We start from the raw sequence: 18,944 nt of genomic DNA, 5'->3' as shown, positions 1-18,944 counted from the left end.
AGACAAGCTTCGAAGACTCTTGGCCTTTCTCCATTTCTATAGTCTTCTTAGCCGCTTCTTCTAATTCAGTGGAATCACTATCACTACTTCCTCCATCTCCCAAATCTAGTACTTGCAATTGAGGGTTACTTGGCTGGAGAAGTGTAGCACTCATGGTTGGAATAGGGCTACAATGAGGTGAAGGAACTGGAGTGACAGTGTTATCTTTGGGATCCTCTATTTTCTTCTCAGCTTCTAATTGAGTACCAATTACTGGAGAAGAGTCATCTTGACAATTTTTTGTGAAAGGGATGTCCTTTTCTAGAGGTTGATCATCTCCACCCACCGGTTGAGTTGGTCCTTGAGTGATGGTAAGGGTCACACCTGATGTATTAGCTTGTGAGGAGGTAGGAGTAGATGCTAAAGGAGCTTGAGTGGGTGTGCTCTTACTTTGGCTTCTTCTCACTATAGTCCACTCTACCCACTTCTCGATTCTTTTAATAATTTAGGCCATCATAATATCTAAATCATCCCCAACATCTTGATAAGGCTTTGAATCTTTGTCAAATATGTATTACTATACATATTCTGCCCATCATCTTCAATTTCTTCAACATTAAGGTTGACTTGATATATTTTAACTTGATCAACTCTTAATCTGGTCAAAGCACAATCCCAAATTTCAAATTCATCTTTACAATTTGCCTAGTAGTCTTCAACCGTGGTGATATGCTTGATCACACTCCCAATCTACAACACTTCTCATGCATACCCATTTGGGTCAAACATGGGTCTTAGGACCTTGTACATCTCCAATCTATATTTCATCTCAAAGGCTTTCAACATGTTCTTTGCATTTGAACATGACGTAGAGCTGAAAGCTCCCACCTTTATAGGGAACTCATATCCCTTCTTCAAACTCCTACTCAACATGTTCACTTGGATAGCTTGCCTCACAATCTTGATTAGCACAATCATGCCACTTGGGTACCTTGGCAACTTTAAGGGGAATCCATCAAAAGTTGCAAGACATAAATAAGAGAAAGATGAGAACTGGATAAAATAGCTTCCAAACTAAGTAATTGTTGTCATTTCTTTTGGACTGAATCTCCTCTCCGAGCATCCTTGAAGCTCTCGACAAATTCTCATTGTAAATGCATCATTAACCCTTATATATTCAGCATTACTATTTTCCAACTACAAACATGGATAGAACTCATAAGACTTCACATCATCAGGAAAATTTTCTACACTTGGGAGGCTTGGCCATAACTATAGAGAAGCTAGCATGTAAATCAGAAAAGAAGACATATAGAAGGTGTTGTAGAACTTCGCGGTGCTGAGAGCATTGGAGAGATTCTCAATTACCTCATGAGCCTAGTCAATATATTGAGTATCTAAATAGACAACTAGTACTAAAAAGAAATATTGTTTAATGAAATTTAGAGCTTCTACCTCACCTTTTAGTCTATGCAGGAGAACCAGAATGTCTACAATCTTGGGTTTGAGATTGGTACCAACAAGGGTCTTAGGAACCTTACTCTTGGCACTCCACAGCTTTTGAAACCATGTTTACACAATCTCCTTTCTCTAGACCGTCTTCTTTGCAAAGAACTCAGAGACGGCTCCACTAATTGTCAAGTTTGAAAACTCCTCTTACTCTAGAATTTGTAGGCAATTCACCACTATTTGTCTATCAATGGAGATCAACATTGTATCATTAGGTAATACAATCTGCCTAGAATCTGGATTGTAGTGATTTATGCATTCATAAATCAATTCCAGAGCTTGGACTACCACCAAGAAACTAGTTGGTTCCACTAGCCCATATCCTCAGAGCTTCTCAGTTATGGGATGAATCAGCTCCAATTTCACCCTCTTTTGAAAATCTTGCATATAATAAAAATTGAGTGAAGTATCCATAAAATTTTGCAATGTGGACTTAATTCCATTCAGCCCATCAAAACCTGCAAACTTGGTTGCCATTATGTCTGAGAATGAAATGAATTGAATTTTGCATCTAGAGGAAGAATAGGATATTGAATTCACAAATAGGCTATTTGAAAAAGTTGTGCAATTTAATAGAATAATAGTTCAAGAAAGAGCAGTAGTTTGAATAACCATTATATTTCCATCTATATAGGAGTCTTAATTCACCTGTTGATCTTTAGGATTTGCGCCACACTAATGAACTAAAGGATAAATCTGTTGAAATAGTAAATGTGAGGTTCTTAACAAATAACTTGGTGTCCTTTCACTATTCTATTGGCCCAATAGTAACTTTCCATCCTTTCACACTTACTTTCCCATTTCCCATTAAGTTTCAGGAAGTTATGAACAGATTACTCTGTAAGATAATATCTACCAGATCAAATCCTACCTAATAGATCTTTCTCGTGACTATTGGATTGTTTCCATTATCCTCTTGAAGTATTTTGCATGCAAAATGTGGGCCCAATTCACTTACAAACTTAATTTTCTTTTGAATGCGGAAAATCATCCTCATGGGTTGAAAACCTACCAAGGAGGAGACAATTTTCATTTTTCTACCCAGGCCTCTTTTTCACCTCTACCTTTTAACTTATTTCTTTCTTTGATTTTGGAGATGTCCATAAGGAGTGCAAAAAAAATTTAGGGGCCCACCTTTCATTTATTTCCTTTTAAAATTGCCTCTTGTAGAAAATAGACTTTATGGGTTGAAAAATCGCCGAGGAGAAGTCAATTTTCATTTTTTTGCCAAAGAGAATTTTGAGAGTTATAATGAATCTTTAATACATATTAAGGAAAATAATCATAAAGGAAATAGGAGTCCATCACAAGGCACTTTATCTTCCTCTCATTGTAACCCATATGCATCATTTGGTGCTCTCTGTGGGAAATCACCTTCATAGGTTGAGAACCCACCGAGGAGAAGGTGAAGTTCAATTTTCTGCAAGCTTCTTCTTTTCATGGAAAATATGGTAAGCCATGAGCAAGCTCAACTTTGTGAATAATTTTTGCATGTTGCAAGAATCTCCATCAGATTAGGTACTAAGCTACCTGTAAGACTCACAACATAAAGGAAAACCACCCGGCTATGAAATCTAGGGAAAGGGAAAGATGAAAAATCCAATGGAGACTCTTTCCACCTAAGGGAACTTAAAACTAGACTTGAATATACCTAGGCTTTACTAAGACACAAAATTCTCCACTTTTGCAAAATGGTTACAGGGTGAAAAGTGAGGCAACAGCTGGCTTTGACTAGGGACTTGGGTAGATTACGCCCAAGCAAGGAATCCAAAATCTCTGGTTTCGCAAAAATAAAAGGAGAACAAAAAAAAAGTGAAAACAAAGGAAACCTAACTAGGAAAACAAAAAGAAAGGAACTTAACTTGACTATTGTACAATACAAGGTTACCTATTCTCAGTTTGAAATTTGATAAAGTTTTAGATCCTGACCATTGTAGGTTAGAGGTAGCACTTCACCATCTTGGTAGGCCAATTTGAATGAATTATTCTCAAATACTTGATGAATTATGAATAGGCCTTTCCACAAGGTATCAAACTTCTTATGCATACCCATTGGAGCTCTTCGCTTATCCCACAGTAACACACTGTCACCTACCATGAATTTTTGTGGTCTCGCGCTTTTTTCGAATAGGTTCTTCACATGCATTTGGTGTTGATTTATATGATCCACAATTTATTCTCTTTCCTCTTCGAGTTTACTTAAGTAGATAATTCTCTTTTCTAAACCATCCTTATAAATATCATCTTCAATTATTGTCCTCAGTTTGTTTGTGGCTAATTCCAACGGTAATGGAAGATTGGATTTGGTCCCATAGAATAATTCAAAAGGGGATATACCAATTTCTCTTTTAGGTGTCACCCTGTCTGCCCACAATGCTTCATGAATTTTCTTGTGCCAAGTCTTCTGATTGCCCGATACCAATTTCTTAATGATGTTCATCAAATTTTTGTTACTGGACTCTGCTTGACCATTTCCTTGTGGGAAATAATCAAATAAATGATTGACTGTAGTTCCATGCTTAAAGAAAACATTGGTAATTTCTATTGAAGAGAAATATGTTTCATTGTCCATCACCAATTTGATGGGAACACAAAATCTTACCAATATATTTTCTTTAATGAAATCACATACTACTCCAGAAGTAGTTTTCTTAGTTGCTTTGGCTTCAACCCACTTAGTGAAATAGTCAGTTATAGTTATCACATACTAGTGACTGGCACTAGATGTTGGGTTGATAGGTCCAATGAAATCAAGACCCCATTGTTGAAAAGGCCCTTTGATGATGACAGGCCTTGGTGACAATGCGGCTAATTGAGGACGCCCAGCAAACATCTTACATTTTTCACATTTTACTACCTAGGAGTAGGCATCCTTGAACATTCTCAACCAATAGTAACATTATCTTAATATTTTGAAAGTCGTGACTGAGGATGAGAAATGCCCTCCACATGCATCATCATGAAATATTTTCAATAGCTTTTCTTGCTACTGTTTGTCTACACACCTGAGGAAAGTGCCATCTATGGGCTTTTTAAATAATTTTCCATCCTAAATTACATACTTAGTTGCTTTCAATTTAAGATCTCTCCTTTGTCTTGCAATTAGGCCCTCTGGACATTCTCCGTAGGTTAATAAATAAGTGATATTCTCAAACTAGGAATCTTGCATGCCTACTACTAATACTAACTGCTTTTCTTCTGATATCTCTATTTCTTCAACAATTCTATTCTCTAAAATTGCTTTGCACAAGGCATTGCCTCTAACTAACTTGGTAGGCTTAATTTCTATATCATACTCTTGTGTCTTTACTATCCATGTTCCTCTAGCATTAAACATCATGTTGTGTTTACACACTTTTTACTGCTACATTAGGGACATAGACCATGGAATGTGAACGCAATATGTAAAATCAAAAAAATTTAAGTGCTTTGACTACTGCAAAAGCATGTTTCTCAATTTGTGAGTACTTCAACTCATGATTTTTCAAAGGTATGCTCATGAAGGCTATTAGGTCTTGTATCCCTTCGTCATTATCTTCCATAAGTATTGTTGATAAGGTGTGTTCAAAGGCATAATAGTAAATGATGAAATCTCACTTATAATTCAGGTGGCATAATACTAGAGCATTAGTGATGGCAGTCTTAATGTTATAGAAAGCTTGTTTCCTAGTTTCATTCCATTCAAAACTTGAATTCCCTTTCATCATATCTATGATACATTTAGTAGTTTCTAAAAAATTCAAGATGAATCTTCTGAGGAAATTTACTTGTATGAAGAAAGACTTAACTCCTGTTTTGTTTACTGACAAGCTTAACTTTTGAATGGCCTCCATTCACTCTAGATCAATCTTGATGCCTTCTTGGGAAACTATATGACATAGAAGTTTCCCTTCTATAACACAAAAAATAGACATTTTGAGGTTGAGCGAGATTCCATGTTCTCAACATCTTTGTAAGATTTTCTTCAGATCTTTTATGTGATTTTTCCTTTTCTTTGAAAACACGGTGAGATCATCCAAGTATATGACTATAATATGATCTTTAAGGTATGCAAATGTTTTGCTCATGTATCTTTGAAATGTAGCACTAGCATTAATGATTTTGAAAGGCATTATGTGGTACATGAATGTTCCCCATGGAGTAGTAAAGGTTGTTTTGTGTTGATCCTTCTCCTCTACTTCTATCTAGTTATATCCTAAGAAACCATCGAGCATGGACATCATTTCAGCTCCAGCTACTATTTGCAACAAATGATCCATATTAGGGAGAGCAAAATTGTCTTTCAAAGATGCCTGGTTCAATTTTTGGAAATCAACATAGATCCTTATCTCTCTGTTCTTCTTCCTAACTGGCACTATATTAGCTACCTAGGTAGAATGATGAATAGGATAAATAATCCTTGCTTTTAACATTTTTTCCACTTCGTGGAATATAGCATCAGCTATCCTAGGATTATAATTCCTCTACTTCTATATGAAAGGGACCGCATTAGGTTTTAGGGGAATTTGATGTTTCACTTCCCATCCCTAAAACATTTCAAGTCTTTATAGCTTCAGGTGAATACATCCTAATTTTCTATAAAAATTTGGTGAACAACACTTACCCATATTGATCATTTTAGGATTACAGACATCACCAATATTCACACCTTCATACTCACCAGTAGTAGGTCCCTTTTCTACCCTCTTTTGCTTTATGTAGGCATCATGACTATTAAACAATTTCTCCAAACATACAAAGTATGGGGGGATGATATTACCTCGTAATTGGACTTCAGCCATCTGATCTTCTTTTGGCTCATGATCAGGATCTCCATGATTGTCTCCATCAAATCGATGGTCGCAAATGGCCTTGCCATTTTCTAGGAATAGTTGTAAGCTTTTTTCATCTTCAAAAACTTGCCAGGATTCTATATTATCTAGGATAGAGGCTTGATACATAATCTCAATCTAGTATTTCTTATCTTTGAATTCCAAATGGGGTAGTAGCAGATAAGCGAAAACCGCTAAAGAATCAGCTTTGGTATTCATCTCCCTCAGTACTGCTTCAATAGTGAAAGCATCTAGGCCTTCTACTTCATCCCAAACTCTATTTCTATAGTTTTTTAGCTTATGGTTGTTTATAGAATATTGCCCCTTGATTTGTCTCACAATAAGTTCCGCATCACCATGAGCTTTCAATATCTTTACCCCCTTTTCTTTTGTAGCTATTATCTCAAGGAGTAAGGTCTCATATTCTATGGTGTTGTTTGTGTTTACAAACACCAGTATAAAAGCCATGGGATCAGGTTCTCCTTCAGGAGGTATTAACACTACCCTTACACCAGACCCTGAAGAGGAACAACTTCTATCAAACTCTAGTGTCTAGATATCTGTTGAATCTTCATTCTTACTAAGGATTTCCTTTTCTAGATTTCCACTTTTTTGTTCAATAAGAGTTTCCTCAGTAAACAGAATATAATTACCAAACTCCATCTCTTCGTAGAGGATCTGAGCTTTAGGATCATTTGAATTTAGCACAGTGAATTTTTCATTTTCTTCAGGTTCTAATTTAACTTTATTATTCCCTATGGGTATAACTACTTGGGATAAATCTAGTTTTATTTCTCCTCCTAAGTCTAGACAAAAGCTCCTACTTAAGAGAATCTCATAGCTTGTTAGAATATCTTCCACTAGAATAGTCAATAAGAGTTTCTTTTTTGGATGAGAAGCTAAGGCTACTTGACCATCTTTAATCTATCCGAGCAAGGGAACCTATTTAAAGCATCCATGGAATAAAATCTTCCATGAACTTCAATGGGGTTGAGACCCAGGGCCTTAGCTATAGAATAAGGCATAACATTGTATGACACACCTAAATCTATTATGCAATTGCTCAATTTGCATCCATTGATGTACAATGAAATATAGAATGGGTCAAGTTTTTGCCCAGGAGAGGTTGCTAGAATAGTAGAATCCTCATGGTTAAACAGGTTAGATGTCAAATTTTCAACTCCCTCTACCATGGTCACACTTTGATTTAAATATGAAGTATTTCCTTTACAATGATCTACTAGTCTTTTCAACTCAGAGGGATGAGACTTCAAAAAATCTATGGGGGAAATTTGGATTTTTGATTCTTCACGGAATTGAATAAAATCAAAGGGCATTTTGTCCTTACTTGTTTGAAATGTTGATGCTCTTTGATCAACATTAATATTATTCACTAAAGGATTGAGGTCATTCCTATGATCATGACTGGAGGATTGATTTTTGAGCCTTTGACCTCAAGTCAACACGGTGTATGAAGTTCCATCAATGGTCGCATAACATTCACCCTTAGGTTTGGAATCTAATTTGTACTCCAAAAATAAATTTTTGGAGTCACCATTTGAGTATGAATTTGCCTCTAAACAAGGGGTTGTAGTATTTAATTCATTGGTGGATAACAATTGCATCATACGAGTAGTTTCTGGGTAGCTCTCACTATCATGATCAGTCATCAAATGAAACATGCACATGTTTCCTTTCTTTGGTGCAAATTTAATTGCCAACCTTGATTGTGAATCTTATGGGAATTTCTCATCATTATTTCTTCCTGCTGAATTTTGGTAATTTCACTGGTAAGATTGATTCAACCTAGGTAATTGTCTCTTTACAACTAACAATTCATTTGACAGTTTCTGAATCATTTCATCAGATGATGTAGTGTTACTAGAACTTCCTTTAATTTGAAGTTCTCGCTTCCATTTTCCCAACGAAATCAAGTCATTTTCAAATTCAACTGCCTTCTTTTGTGCATCTGCTAAATTTGTGGGATGTGTCCTTCTTAAGTCATAATTGATATCCGAGGGCATCACACTTATGAAGAATGTTTTCAGATTACCTATAGTGGGCCTATCAGTAGTTGGAACTCTACTAGTAATCTTCTTGAAAGTGGCAACAAAATCCCTCATACTCATGATGGGTTGTTTTTTAGTAGATTTTAATTATGTTAACAATACATGTTCATCTTCCACAGTTTTAAATCTTATCTCGAAGGCCATTCTCATTGTATCCCAATTAGTGACTGAGCCATCATCTAGATGATAGAACTAGTTTGCTGCATTGTCTGTCAAGGTTTCAACAAATAATCTTACAATGACATCCTCATGTGAAACTCCTAAGATGTGAGTAGCTACAAAGAAGGCCTTAATGTGTTCATTTTTGGTAACCTTCCCATCACCTAAAAATTTAGAGAAATTCTTCCTTGAACTAGTTGTTACTAAAATTTTGCACGTGTAAAATTTTAAGTATACATGCAACAAAAGTGTTTTTCATTTCATTTAAACAATAGAAATGTCTTTGTATTTATTTATTTTCAAAGATACATTGATTTTTTCAAACAATGAAATGAATTAATATGTTGAATGAAAAAAGATCTCACAAAAGTCGTGAGTATAGCTCACTATGCTACATTTCTTTCATAAGGAAATACATGAACAAATACATATGAATGAAAGAAATAAAGAGTAAAGATAACCAGTCATTGCCTGTTACTTTGACTAGTTATGCACTCTTTCCCTGGTGCAATAGGATCCACCTCCGAACTCCATGATCTTCAGCATCTGCAAAAAACATGAAAGCAACTGATGTTAGATCCCGAAGGATCTAAGCAATGACTACCTATCTCTACGACTACATACTCTATCCGTCTATGCATTTCGTCATGAAAGAAAAGCAAGAAATGATATTGAAATCTAGTACTGAAGGAAATAAAATCATTTATGAGTGTCATGAGCCCGTGCTCGAACCTCATGAAGGATAGCCTAAATATCACATGAAATTCAGAGTATTCTAACAGTTAGGAGAACATCATTTCAGCATGCAGAGACAATGAGTATTCAGATGACTCTCAACATCTAAAGTTTCTTGTAACAATTTACAAATAAATAAGACAGTAAAAGAAACTATCTCTGATATTGGTGCAATGAAGGGAATTAGTTATCTATTGGAAAGTGGATTACTAAGAAATATACAAAATCGAGTATTCCTTCATTTAAATTTGGACCAACACATTTCAGATGCAGCTGAGTAGTATCAAAGAAAATAAATATCTTCAACAATGAAATAAATAGTTCTAAGGAAAGCTTGCTCTAATTGTAACAGCACTTCTAAAGTCAAAGAGTTTCAAAAAAATCTGATTAAGGATTAAAGGCAAGTTGCAATATTAGTAACTATGTGGCTCCTAATATTGAAAGTTCTGAGAATAGAAGAGCCATCCAAAACAAGGACTAGTTTCATTTCATTTCCATGATCATACATGAGTCAGAAATGGCATAGTATAAGCAAAAAAATAGACCTCCATTCAGTCCAAGCAATGCTTTGCCTTCTTGCCAAGAGGGAGAGATCTTAATCAAATGCCTTTCAACAGGGAGAAAAATGACAAGTTGCTATTATCAGTAACTAAATTTGAAATGTGCTCAAGAAGCTGTTATAAGATCTAAATAACTGATTTTAAGAAGATAAAATAGTATGAACCATGGAATGACAGCAATAAGGCATCACAGTTAGTTCTGGAAGCTTTGGCTAAAATGAGAATCGGTAATCTGATGTGGACTTTGACGTGCAGCTAGATAATGATTGAAGACCCATGAAGGGTAAAGTCCAATATTATAAAAGTTGATCTAAATAAGGTAGCCGCATGTTATTTAAGGAATACATGATTTAATGAAACAATCCACATACAAATATTCTCACATTAAAGGTCTTTATGTTTTGGTAAAGAAGCAATAACTTAGTAAGAGTTTCCAAGAAGCTATCATTGAAGATAGAAATCAGAGTTCCATAAGAAGTGATATTTCCAATGGCAACTCTGAAAAGCATACTACACAGATGGCAATATGAAAAAGGTAAGAAAGAGGCACATGGTATCTCAAATGAAATTGGAAATGCATGCTACAGGAGTTCTACAATTGCATATAAAGATTCTCTGTGACCAAGACAGAGTTATTGTTTTGGGATTGGGATTGAGTCATTTAGCTGTGAAAAAGCTTGTTAAGTTCCCATTGACTTATACTCAAATAGCAGTGTGATCATACTGAACAAGCCTTCGTTGACCCATGCTTTATAAGTGTGAACTTTCAGGAAAAAGACTATCAGAAATGGTAACAACAATTTGTTGTAATGATAGTGACTCTTAACCTGCAAGTTCATTCAAAACATGCAACTGGAATAACTACATACAGCAACATAAGGGTTCGAAGAATCATCCAAAGGAAAAGTAAAGCAAAATGTTGTTACCACTACAGCGAAACCCAGTTCGAGTTTTGAAAATAAATCCAACTTAATACATAAATGAAAATTTTATCAAATGTTCATAGCAATGGCTTTACTAACTGGCTGTATAAAATCGAAAGTAAGAGATGATGTTCATCATGTTTCCAGCTAGTAAGAAAAAAATGAAGAAGCAAACCCAGATTGATGTTACTCATGTTACTAATGTTTGTTGTTTTACTTTTATGAAATCCACGAGTTGGAACAAGAAAACTTCTCAACATGAAGCTTTTAGCAAATGCATAAGAAACCCATATGGGTATTTTTTTTAAAGCAAGGACTTCAACACTTTTCCATGGAAAATTCAACTTATTGTGCATGAAACAAGACAGAATAAATACAACTAGGTTGTATTTATACATCAATTACAGCAAGGAGCCCAATCATAGCAAGATAGAAAAGCAAAACAAAAAATGGCTTCATGGAAAACATACAGCAAACAAGAATATGCTTCAACACTCTTCCACACGGCGGATTAAAGAAGAGAAAGATCATATAATAGTAGTGGCCATACCTCCAAAGCCGACTATTGTGAAGGAAATCCAGTCTAATGCCAACCTTGGAAGCTTCCACAAACCCTCATTCCTCCATTCGAAAACTCCATAGTGAGAAAAATGAGACAACTTTGGCTGTCTTTAATGTGTTATATCCTTTACCAAATTGAACCAATGTTTGAAATCCACAAATATATCATGGGATATTTTATCCCTTTCTTTTTTACAAAGAGTTTTGTTAATGGACAGGTTATGTTTGTTTTTTTTGCATAAATTTGTATATTTCTTATAAGAAATAATATTAATATAGTCTTTAATATTATTTCTTATTCTTTAAATGCAAAAAACAATAAGAGGAAAGTTTTTCTTTTCTTTTCTTTCCCTTTTGCATAAGTACTATTGTAAAAGGAAAATATTCAAATGATATTCTTATAAGCCATTTGATATTTTTCTATTTATGCAAAAGAAAATGAGTCATCATTTTTCCTCATCATGGTCTTTAAGTTTGATAGTAGTTAGGAACCTTTAGAGTAGAAATAGGCTTTATGGGTCGAATTTGACCTTATCATATCAATTAAATGACATTTGTTAACTGTTAAGCCCTATTTTAGAGATCTTTTAAGTGAGTCATAGGGTACTTTATGACTGGATGGAGCTTTTTAAGAAAAAGATCGTTATTTCAAAAGGTTCTAAGCCTTGATTTGGAGGCTATCTTTCTACATATGACCCAAGGAGTTGGGCATTGTACTTATGGAGTTTTTGTAACTCATTTAGGGAGTTCTAATTTTATGATAGAGTTTTTGAGACCTCTTTTTGAGTCTTGAGCTTTATTACAGGGTCTGTAATTCAAGATTTTGGAGATATAATACCAGTAACAACACTGTGATCATGTTTTGTGGAGTTAAGTGTTAAAGCCTTTTCCTTTCAGAAAATTCTGTGTGCATCTTTGAATGATTTGATGGATTAATTTGTGAATGTTTCATTGTTCCTTGTCTTTTCTGTCTCATTCCATCACCTTTTTGTAAAAAAGTAAGTTTGCTTGCAAGTTATGATATGTGTTTATAGGTGAAATTAATCAAAGTGAGGTATTTTTTTCCTCCTTTTTGTAGTTTCAGTACTGAAACCTTATCCTAAATCATTTTGTGCAAGCCTTTACAGGAAACTGTGTTTTATGTATGTTTCATAAAGCTATATAATCCTCTTTGTTACATGTGTGTTATGTCTTCATAGTAACTTCTGGTGTATCACCTCCTTAGTTTAAAATTTAGGTTTTAGGTTTGTTTTTCAGTCATTTCTTACCTTTTCCCTAAAAGTTTTTATTGAGTTTTAGAGTTTTTCACTGAAGAATCCAATAGGAGCCGCCCTAGAATCTGAAGGTTTCATTTCATTAGCTAGTCTCACACAGTGAAATGACTCTCGTGTTAAGTAAGGGTTACTGAACATTACCAGTTCAGTAGGGTGTAAATCTTGAAACTTAACAGTTTTGGCACACTTGGTGGGACACGAGCACATTATTCAACTGTGCTGGTATAGCTGAAAGTTATTCTTCAACTAGCCAGTAGAGGGTGATGAATTTATGAGAAAGATTCAAACATGAAGTTCCACTTCTTTTGAGTATCTATAGTTGGAAACTCCAAAAAGACATGGAAGGAGTTTATCCAAGACAAAGCCAGCATCAAGGAGGCGACTTTCAGCCCTTGGTCTTGGTGTATATAGCAGAACACGTCTAAGAAGAACAATCAGATATTCAACAAGTCCGTCAGTAAGAGCTGAATCATTTGATATTTCTGCTGGTTCAACTAAAAATACAATAGGTACTGGTTTTATACCAGCAAGTTTAGCAACTTCAAGTTTTCAACAAAGTGTTCCTATACAATAGCAAATTCCACCAATGGCAAGAGCATATGCCTTTGTACCTTTTAATCAAGGGAGCCCCTTGAATTTTGCTCAACACCATGATATACCATTGGCTGCATTGAAGAGTTTGCCTGATTTCACAAGGGAGAACCAAACTACAACATATGAGCACATAAGAGATGTTGCAAATTTGTGCAACGTACATCATGTTACAGAGGAGGATGTAGCTACTAAGTTACTAGCAGCATCATTCAAAAGGAAAGCACTTCAGTGGTTTAGAAGTCTAACTGTTGGTTCTATAGGCTCATGGGATGCTTTGGGTGACACTTTGACAAGACATTTTGAAGACAAATCTGACTTTTTGTCACTTGTAGAGTAGCTCACAACCATAAAGCGTGCACCACAAGAGTAGATAATGGATTTTAATAGCCGATTTCAGAGGACCTAGACTAGAATACCTATTGTGGTAAGACCTTCAGCAGAGCATGCTTTTCTTTATTATTTAAGAAGGTTAAATAGCGATATTTCAGTGATGATTCAGTCTATGGGATGTGTTTTTCTACCTCAAGCTTATGATATTTCCATTAGAGCTTAAAATAGTCTTATCCAGGTTGGTAAAATAGCCCTTAGGCCTCCAATGCCCATTTTTTTGAACATCCAGCCCAATATGCCATTGGTAATCCCACCATTTAACCCATTACCTACTGTTCCTAGCCAAGAAAATACCATGGCAGGCCCTTCAAGTACTACAGGTCCTTCAATGGAGCTACAGGAAATTAAGAATAGTCAGCTCAAAATTGAAAATATGATGCAAACCTTTAGCAATGAGCTGGTTAATCTTTAAAAACAACAATTTCAGCCTAGGCCATCTTACCAACAACAGAATCCAGCTATATACCCGCCTTCCTAGCAGCAAAATCAAGGCCAACCCCAAGGAAATAGGCCACCATTTCAAGGAAATGCAATGGGTTACAAGTAAAATATTAATCAAAGGCTTTTTCGTCCATACAATCTAATTCCTCTCAATTTTGCAAATACCATTAGGGATATTATGCATATGCAAAACAATCTTGCAGCAGATTTTGAGTGGTGTTACCCCTGTAATGAACCACACAATCAGGCTACATGTACAAATGGAGTCATAAATCAGGCATTAATGCTGCAAAATATAGTAGTGGGATAGCAAAATGCCACAAATGACACACTTGAACAAAAACATGATGCACTGACTCCTAAGACCGCTTTCCTCAACTGGCAGAGAGATGAGTTTTGCACAGTCAACAATGACTCACCAATATCAGCGAATACTCAAGCTAAGAAAAGAGCTCTTTAAATAGACCAAACAGAAAACAAGGGTAAAGCAACTGATACAGTTGAGCCATCGTCAAGTGCTACAAAAACAGTGGGAGACACTAGCATCCTTGCCACCAAGGAAACTGTTCACAAGCCAGCAGAACATCATGCTGCTAAAATACATCAAAAATCACACTTTGCTGCACCATTCAACATAGTGGAGAATATGAAGAAGGTGAATGTGTCTATGTCAATGTGGGAGACTTTGGCTATTCTTGGTCAAATGGATATCCTACAACAGGCTCTTTTAGATGAAGCAAATCCCACAAAGATGACAAATGAACCAGTGAAGGTGGTGTTGACCAATGCTGATGAAAAGAAGGATAGCGAGAAAATTGTCAAGGAATCAAATAAGGTAATAAAACCACCTCCATTTTACCTTTCTTTAATCATTGGTGACAAGTTAGTCCATAACTATATGGTAGATAGTGGAGCTACAAGCTCCATCATGCCAAAAAAGATAGTTGACCAGTTAGGACTAAAATATTAGCAATTGAAAGAGGTGTTGTCCAACTTGATGGGATGTCTGTAGGTACTATAGGCTTGATTAAAGATGCAAGTGTCACCCTTCATGCCTGCCATAATTTTTCCATTCAGCAGGATATATATGTCATAGATTTACCCCTATACTTTGCTATCTACTTGTCTAGAGACTTTATAGCAAAGATTGGTGGTTATTGTCATCTGATTGGTCCCACATGCTATTTAGGACTAGATATGGCCCTAAAGTAACCATTAAATCTAAGTTTCTTGCAAAAAACCACATAGAGCCTTATGTACCCACTACTGTCAATGCAAATTTGCTTGCATTTGATGAGGAGGAATGTCATACAGCTACTGAAAATTGAACCCAGCTAGATAATGTCCCAAATATTCTTCTTGATGAATGGACAACTAGTCAAACTTACGAGAATCAGTATTATCATATAACAAATTTTGACTTAGGGACCTACATTATCCATGAACAAAAGGAAGTCATTCCCACTTGGTCAAACTAGCAATTCAGTTGGCAAAGTCCCAAAATTAGCTATGGAGCATTTTTTTGATGGTTCAAGGGGTAGACAAGGTGTTAGTGGGGGTGTTATGTTGATTTCACCTAATAATGAGAAATATTATGCTACATTTAGATTTAGTTTTTCTTGTACCAACAATACAGCAGAGTCTGAAGGTTTAATCGAAGGGTTAGAATGGGCAAGAAAATGTGGAATCAAGTGTTTAAAGGTATACGGTGATAGTGAATTGGTAGTAAATCAAATCAGATGTCTGAATGTTGTAAAGAATGATATTTTGAAATCTTATAGACATCATGTTTGGGATTTACTTGAACATTTTGATGCATTTAATATACTGGTTGTTCCTAGAAATAAAAACCAGCATGCTGATAGGCTAGCAGCTTTAGGAGCCCAGTATGATATTGTTAACAGTGTGTCTGCACATACTGATCTACAGCATATCAAAATCATTACCAGGCCTTCAGTTCCTGATAATGATACTAATTGGAAAGTTTTTGACAGCGATGAACAAATTTTACAATTTTTGCTGGAAGAAGACATTTTTGCTAATGCTAACCAGCAGAGGTATAAGGATCAGTATGGTGATCAGGTAATTTAGTTAAAAAATAATAAGTTGCCAAGAGGTTTAGTAATGCTGGAAAGCATCTTTAATTCAGATGATCAACTCAAACCTGGAAAAGCTAATTTGCTGGTTAAAGAAAATCAGTATGTAGACCTGGAAATTGCACCAAGTAAATGATTGAAATTTGGTAAAGTTAACTCAGCTGAAGAAAAAGAAGATTTTCTTCATTTGTTCCAAGAATTCAGCGATGTGTTTGCTTGGCAGTATAGTGATTTAAAGGGATTTATCCAGAGATTGGCACAACACATAATAGAGCTGGAACTATTAGCAAAACCAGTGCATTAAAGGCAAAGGCCTATCAATCCAAAGCTGGAACCAGTGATGCAAAAGGAAGTGTTCAGGTTAATCGAGAGTAAGATAATTTTTCCTATTAAGCACACGAGTTGGGTTGCTAACTTGGTTCCAGTGAGGAAGAAGAATGGAGAGTTGCGGCTGTGTGTGGATTTCAGAGACTTGAATCGAGCCTTGTTAAAGGATAGGCTCCCGCTTGCATCCATGGAATAGATTTTTCAAAGTGTATCAAGGGCTGAGAAGTTTTCTTTATTGGATGGTTATTCGGGTTATAACCAAATCTTGGTCAAAGAAGAGGACCAATATAAAACAACATTTACAACAAAATGGGGAACAATGGCATACAAAAGAATGTCATTTGGATTGTCCAATGCTGGAGCTACATTTCAAAAATCCATGGAGATGGCTTTCAGCAATTTGATGTACAAATTTGTCTTGGTCTCTTTGGATGATGTCACAGTTTACTCACAGAAAATAGCAAATAATATTGATCATTTAAGGTAGATTTTTGAGCGTTGTAGAGAGTTTGGCATCTCCTTAAACCCCAAAAAGAGCATATTTTCTATACATGAAGGAAAATTACTTGGATATGTTGTCTCCAAGTTAGGCATCATGGTGGATCCTGAAAGAGTTGCAACAATTTTAGAGTTGCCTTTACCATAGCACAAGAAAGGCCTTCAAAGTTTTATTGGTTGTATCAATTTTGTGCAAAGATTTCTGCCTGATATTGCAGCTCTTCTCAAGCCTTTAACAGCTATGCTGAAAAAGAATGCAATTTTTGCATGGACCAAGGAGGCCAAAGAAAATTTTCAGGCCATCAAAAATGCATTAGCAACAGCACCTGTCTTAATCAATCCTGATTTCAATAAGGCTTTCATTCTTTATGCTTATGGTGGTTATGATGTGATTTCAGCTATGCTAGTACAGAAAAATGCAAAGGGATTGGAATAGCCAATCACATTCTTTAGCAAAGGATTAGAGGAGTACGAACAATGGTACAGTTTTGTTGAAAAACATGTGCTTGCTGTTGTGAAAAGTCTTAAAAAATTCAAGCATTTGTTGGCACATAACAAGTTATTTTGCATGTTATGCACCCAAGTGTCAAGGAATTCCTCTTAAGTAAGGACCTGAATGAGAAAAGATCTAGCTGGATCACACACATCATGGAGTATGACGTAGATATTTAGATAACCAAACTGGTTAGAGGAAAGGGATTGTGTGAGAAAATCACACATAAGGATATTGCTGAGCTTGAGGAGCAAGTAAATGCAGTTTTGTTGATTGGAGCAGCTAGAAATGATGATCAACTAGCAAACTGGTTGCAGGATATGATACATTTCTTGAAAACTAGTCAATGCCCAGCCACCTTAGATAGAGAAAAGCGAAGATATTATCACTTGCAATCAGTCACTTTTGTGTTGATTAATGATATTCTATACAGGAAAGACTTTAATGGAGTCCTTCTTAGGTGTGTGGATTCAGATCAGATTGCTCAAATATTGCACAAGTTTCATGATGGACATTTAGGAGGACACTTTTCTCCTAAGACTACAGCTTATAAAATTCTAAGAGCAGGCTATTATTGGCCAGATTTGTTCAAGGATTGTCATGTATATGTCATAAAATGTGCTAAATGCGCTATATTTGCAGGAAAAGAAAGGCTGCCAGCTTTGCCCTTGCATGCCAATTAAAATAGAACAACCTTTTCAGAAGTGGGGTGTTGACTTTATAGGGCCTATTAACCCTCCTTCAAGTGCAGGTCACAAGTGGATTATCATAGCCACTGATTATTTCGCACGCTGGACTAAAGCAGTAGCGTTAAAGGATGCAAATGAAATAATAGTCTTAAGTTTTTATGATGATATTGTGAACAAGTTTGGAGTACCTGATTCCATTATTTTTGATAATGCACTTTCTTTCATTGGAATGAAAGTAACTGATTGGGCTTTTATTCATGGGATTTATCTTAGCACCAGCTCTAATTATTACCCACAGGGTAATGGATTAGCGAAATCCTCAAATAAGAACCTTGTAAGGATTATCAAGTGCAACTTGCAAGAAAATAAGAGAGATTGGCATTCAAAACTAAAAGCCGCCTTATGGGTTGACACGATTACTCCAAAGAAAGTTATTGGAAACTCACCTTATAGGCTTGTGTATGGAAAAGAGGGTAGATTATCCATCAAAACAGAATTACCAGCGCTTGATCTTGCTATGCAACTAGTTTTATTTGAGGAAGATAACCCTATGCTAGTGTGGTGTGCCCATCTGATGGAGTTGGAGGAAACAAGAAAAAAGGCCATGGAAACCATGGAGTACTAGAAAATACAAATAAAGAAGAGCTTTGATAGAAGAGCTCAAGCTCGGGAGTTCCATGTTGGTGACATGGTATTGAAATGGAATGTTTTGAAGAGCAGGCCAGACCAGCACAATAAATTTGATCATATGTGGGCTGGGTCATTTCAGATTGCTAAGTGTAAACAACATAATGCTTACCAGCTAACTACCATGGAAGGAGATGTACTACTGATCC

At 35.8% G+C, this 18,944-nt stretch overlaps 1 protein-coding gene across 1 annotated transcript; it reads left to right on the top strand.

Moving 5' to 3' along the window:
• Positions 1 to 16,747: 16,747 nt before the first annotated feature.
• LOC149528916 (uncharacterized) lies at positions 16,748 to 18,733 on the top strand. The gene is made up of 3 exons (XM_089808088.1): positions 16,748 to 16,911; positions 17,125 to 17,332; positions 18,062 to 18,733. Exons 1-3 carry the CDS (start codon positions 16,748 to 16,750, stop codon positions 18,731 to 18,733), a joined length of 1,044 nt encoding a protein of 347 aa, XP_089664214.1.
• The last annotated feature ends 211 nt before the right edge of the window (positions 18,734 to 18,944 follow it).

This window comes from Cupressus sempervirens, chromosome 11, assembly GCF_028749045.1.
Source record: "Cupressus sempervirens isolate cs-2001-9-10 chromosome 11, ASM2874904v1, whole genome shotgun sequence".
Taxonomy (NCBI): domain Eukaryota; kingdom Viridiplantae; phylum Streptophyta; class Pinopsida; order Cupressales; family Cupressaceae; genus Cupressus; species Cupressus sempervirens.
The sequence above is the reverse complement of the archived record's forward strand: the minus strand, read 5'-3'. Positions and strand labels throughout refer to the sequence as shown.

What these genes read in the sequence shown, in the direction of transcription:
- LOC149528916 (XM_089808088.1), top strand. Translation starts at nt 16,748, where the DNA reads ATGGCATACAAAAGAATGTCATTTGGATTGTCCAATGCTGGAGCTACA. An exon ending in AATAATATTGATCATTTAAG is followed by an intron (nt 16,912 to 17,124) that starts GTAGATTTTTGA and finishes TTTTGTGCAAAG; the next exon opens with ATTTCTGCCTGATATTGCAG. An exon ending in ATGTGATTTCAGCTATGCTA is followed by an intron (nt 17,333 to 18,061) that starts GTACAGAAAAAT and finishes CTATATTTGCAG; the next exon opens with GAAAAGAAAGGCTGCCAGCT.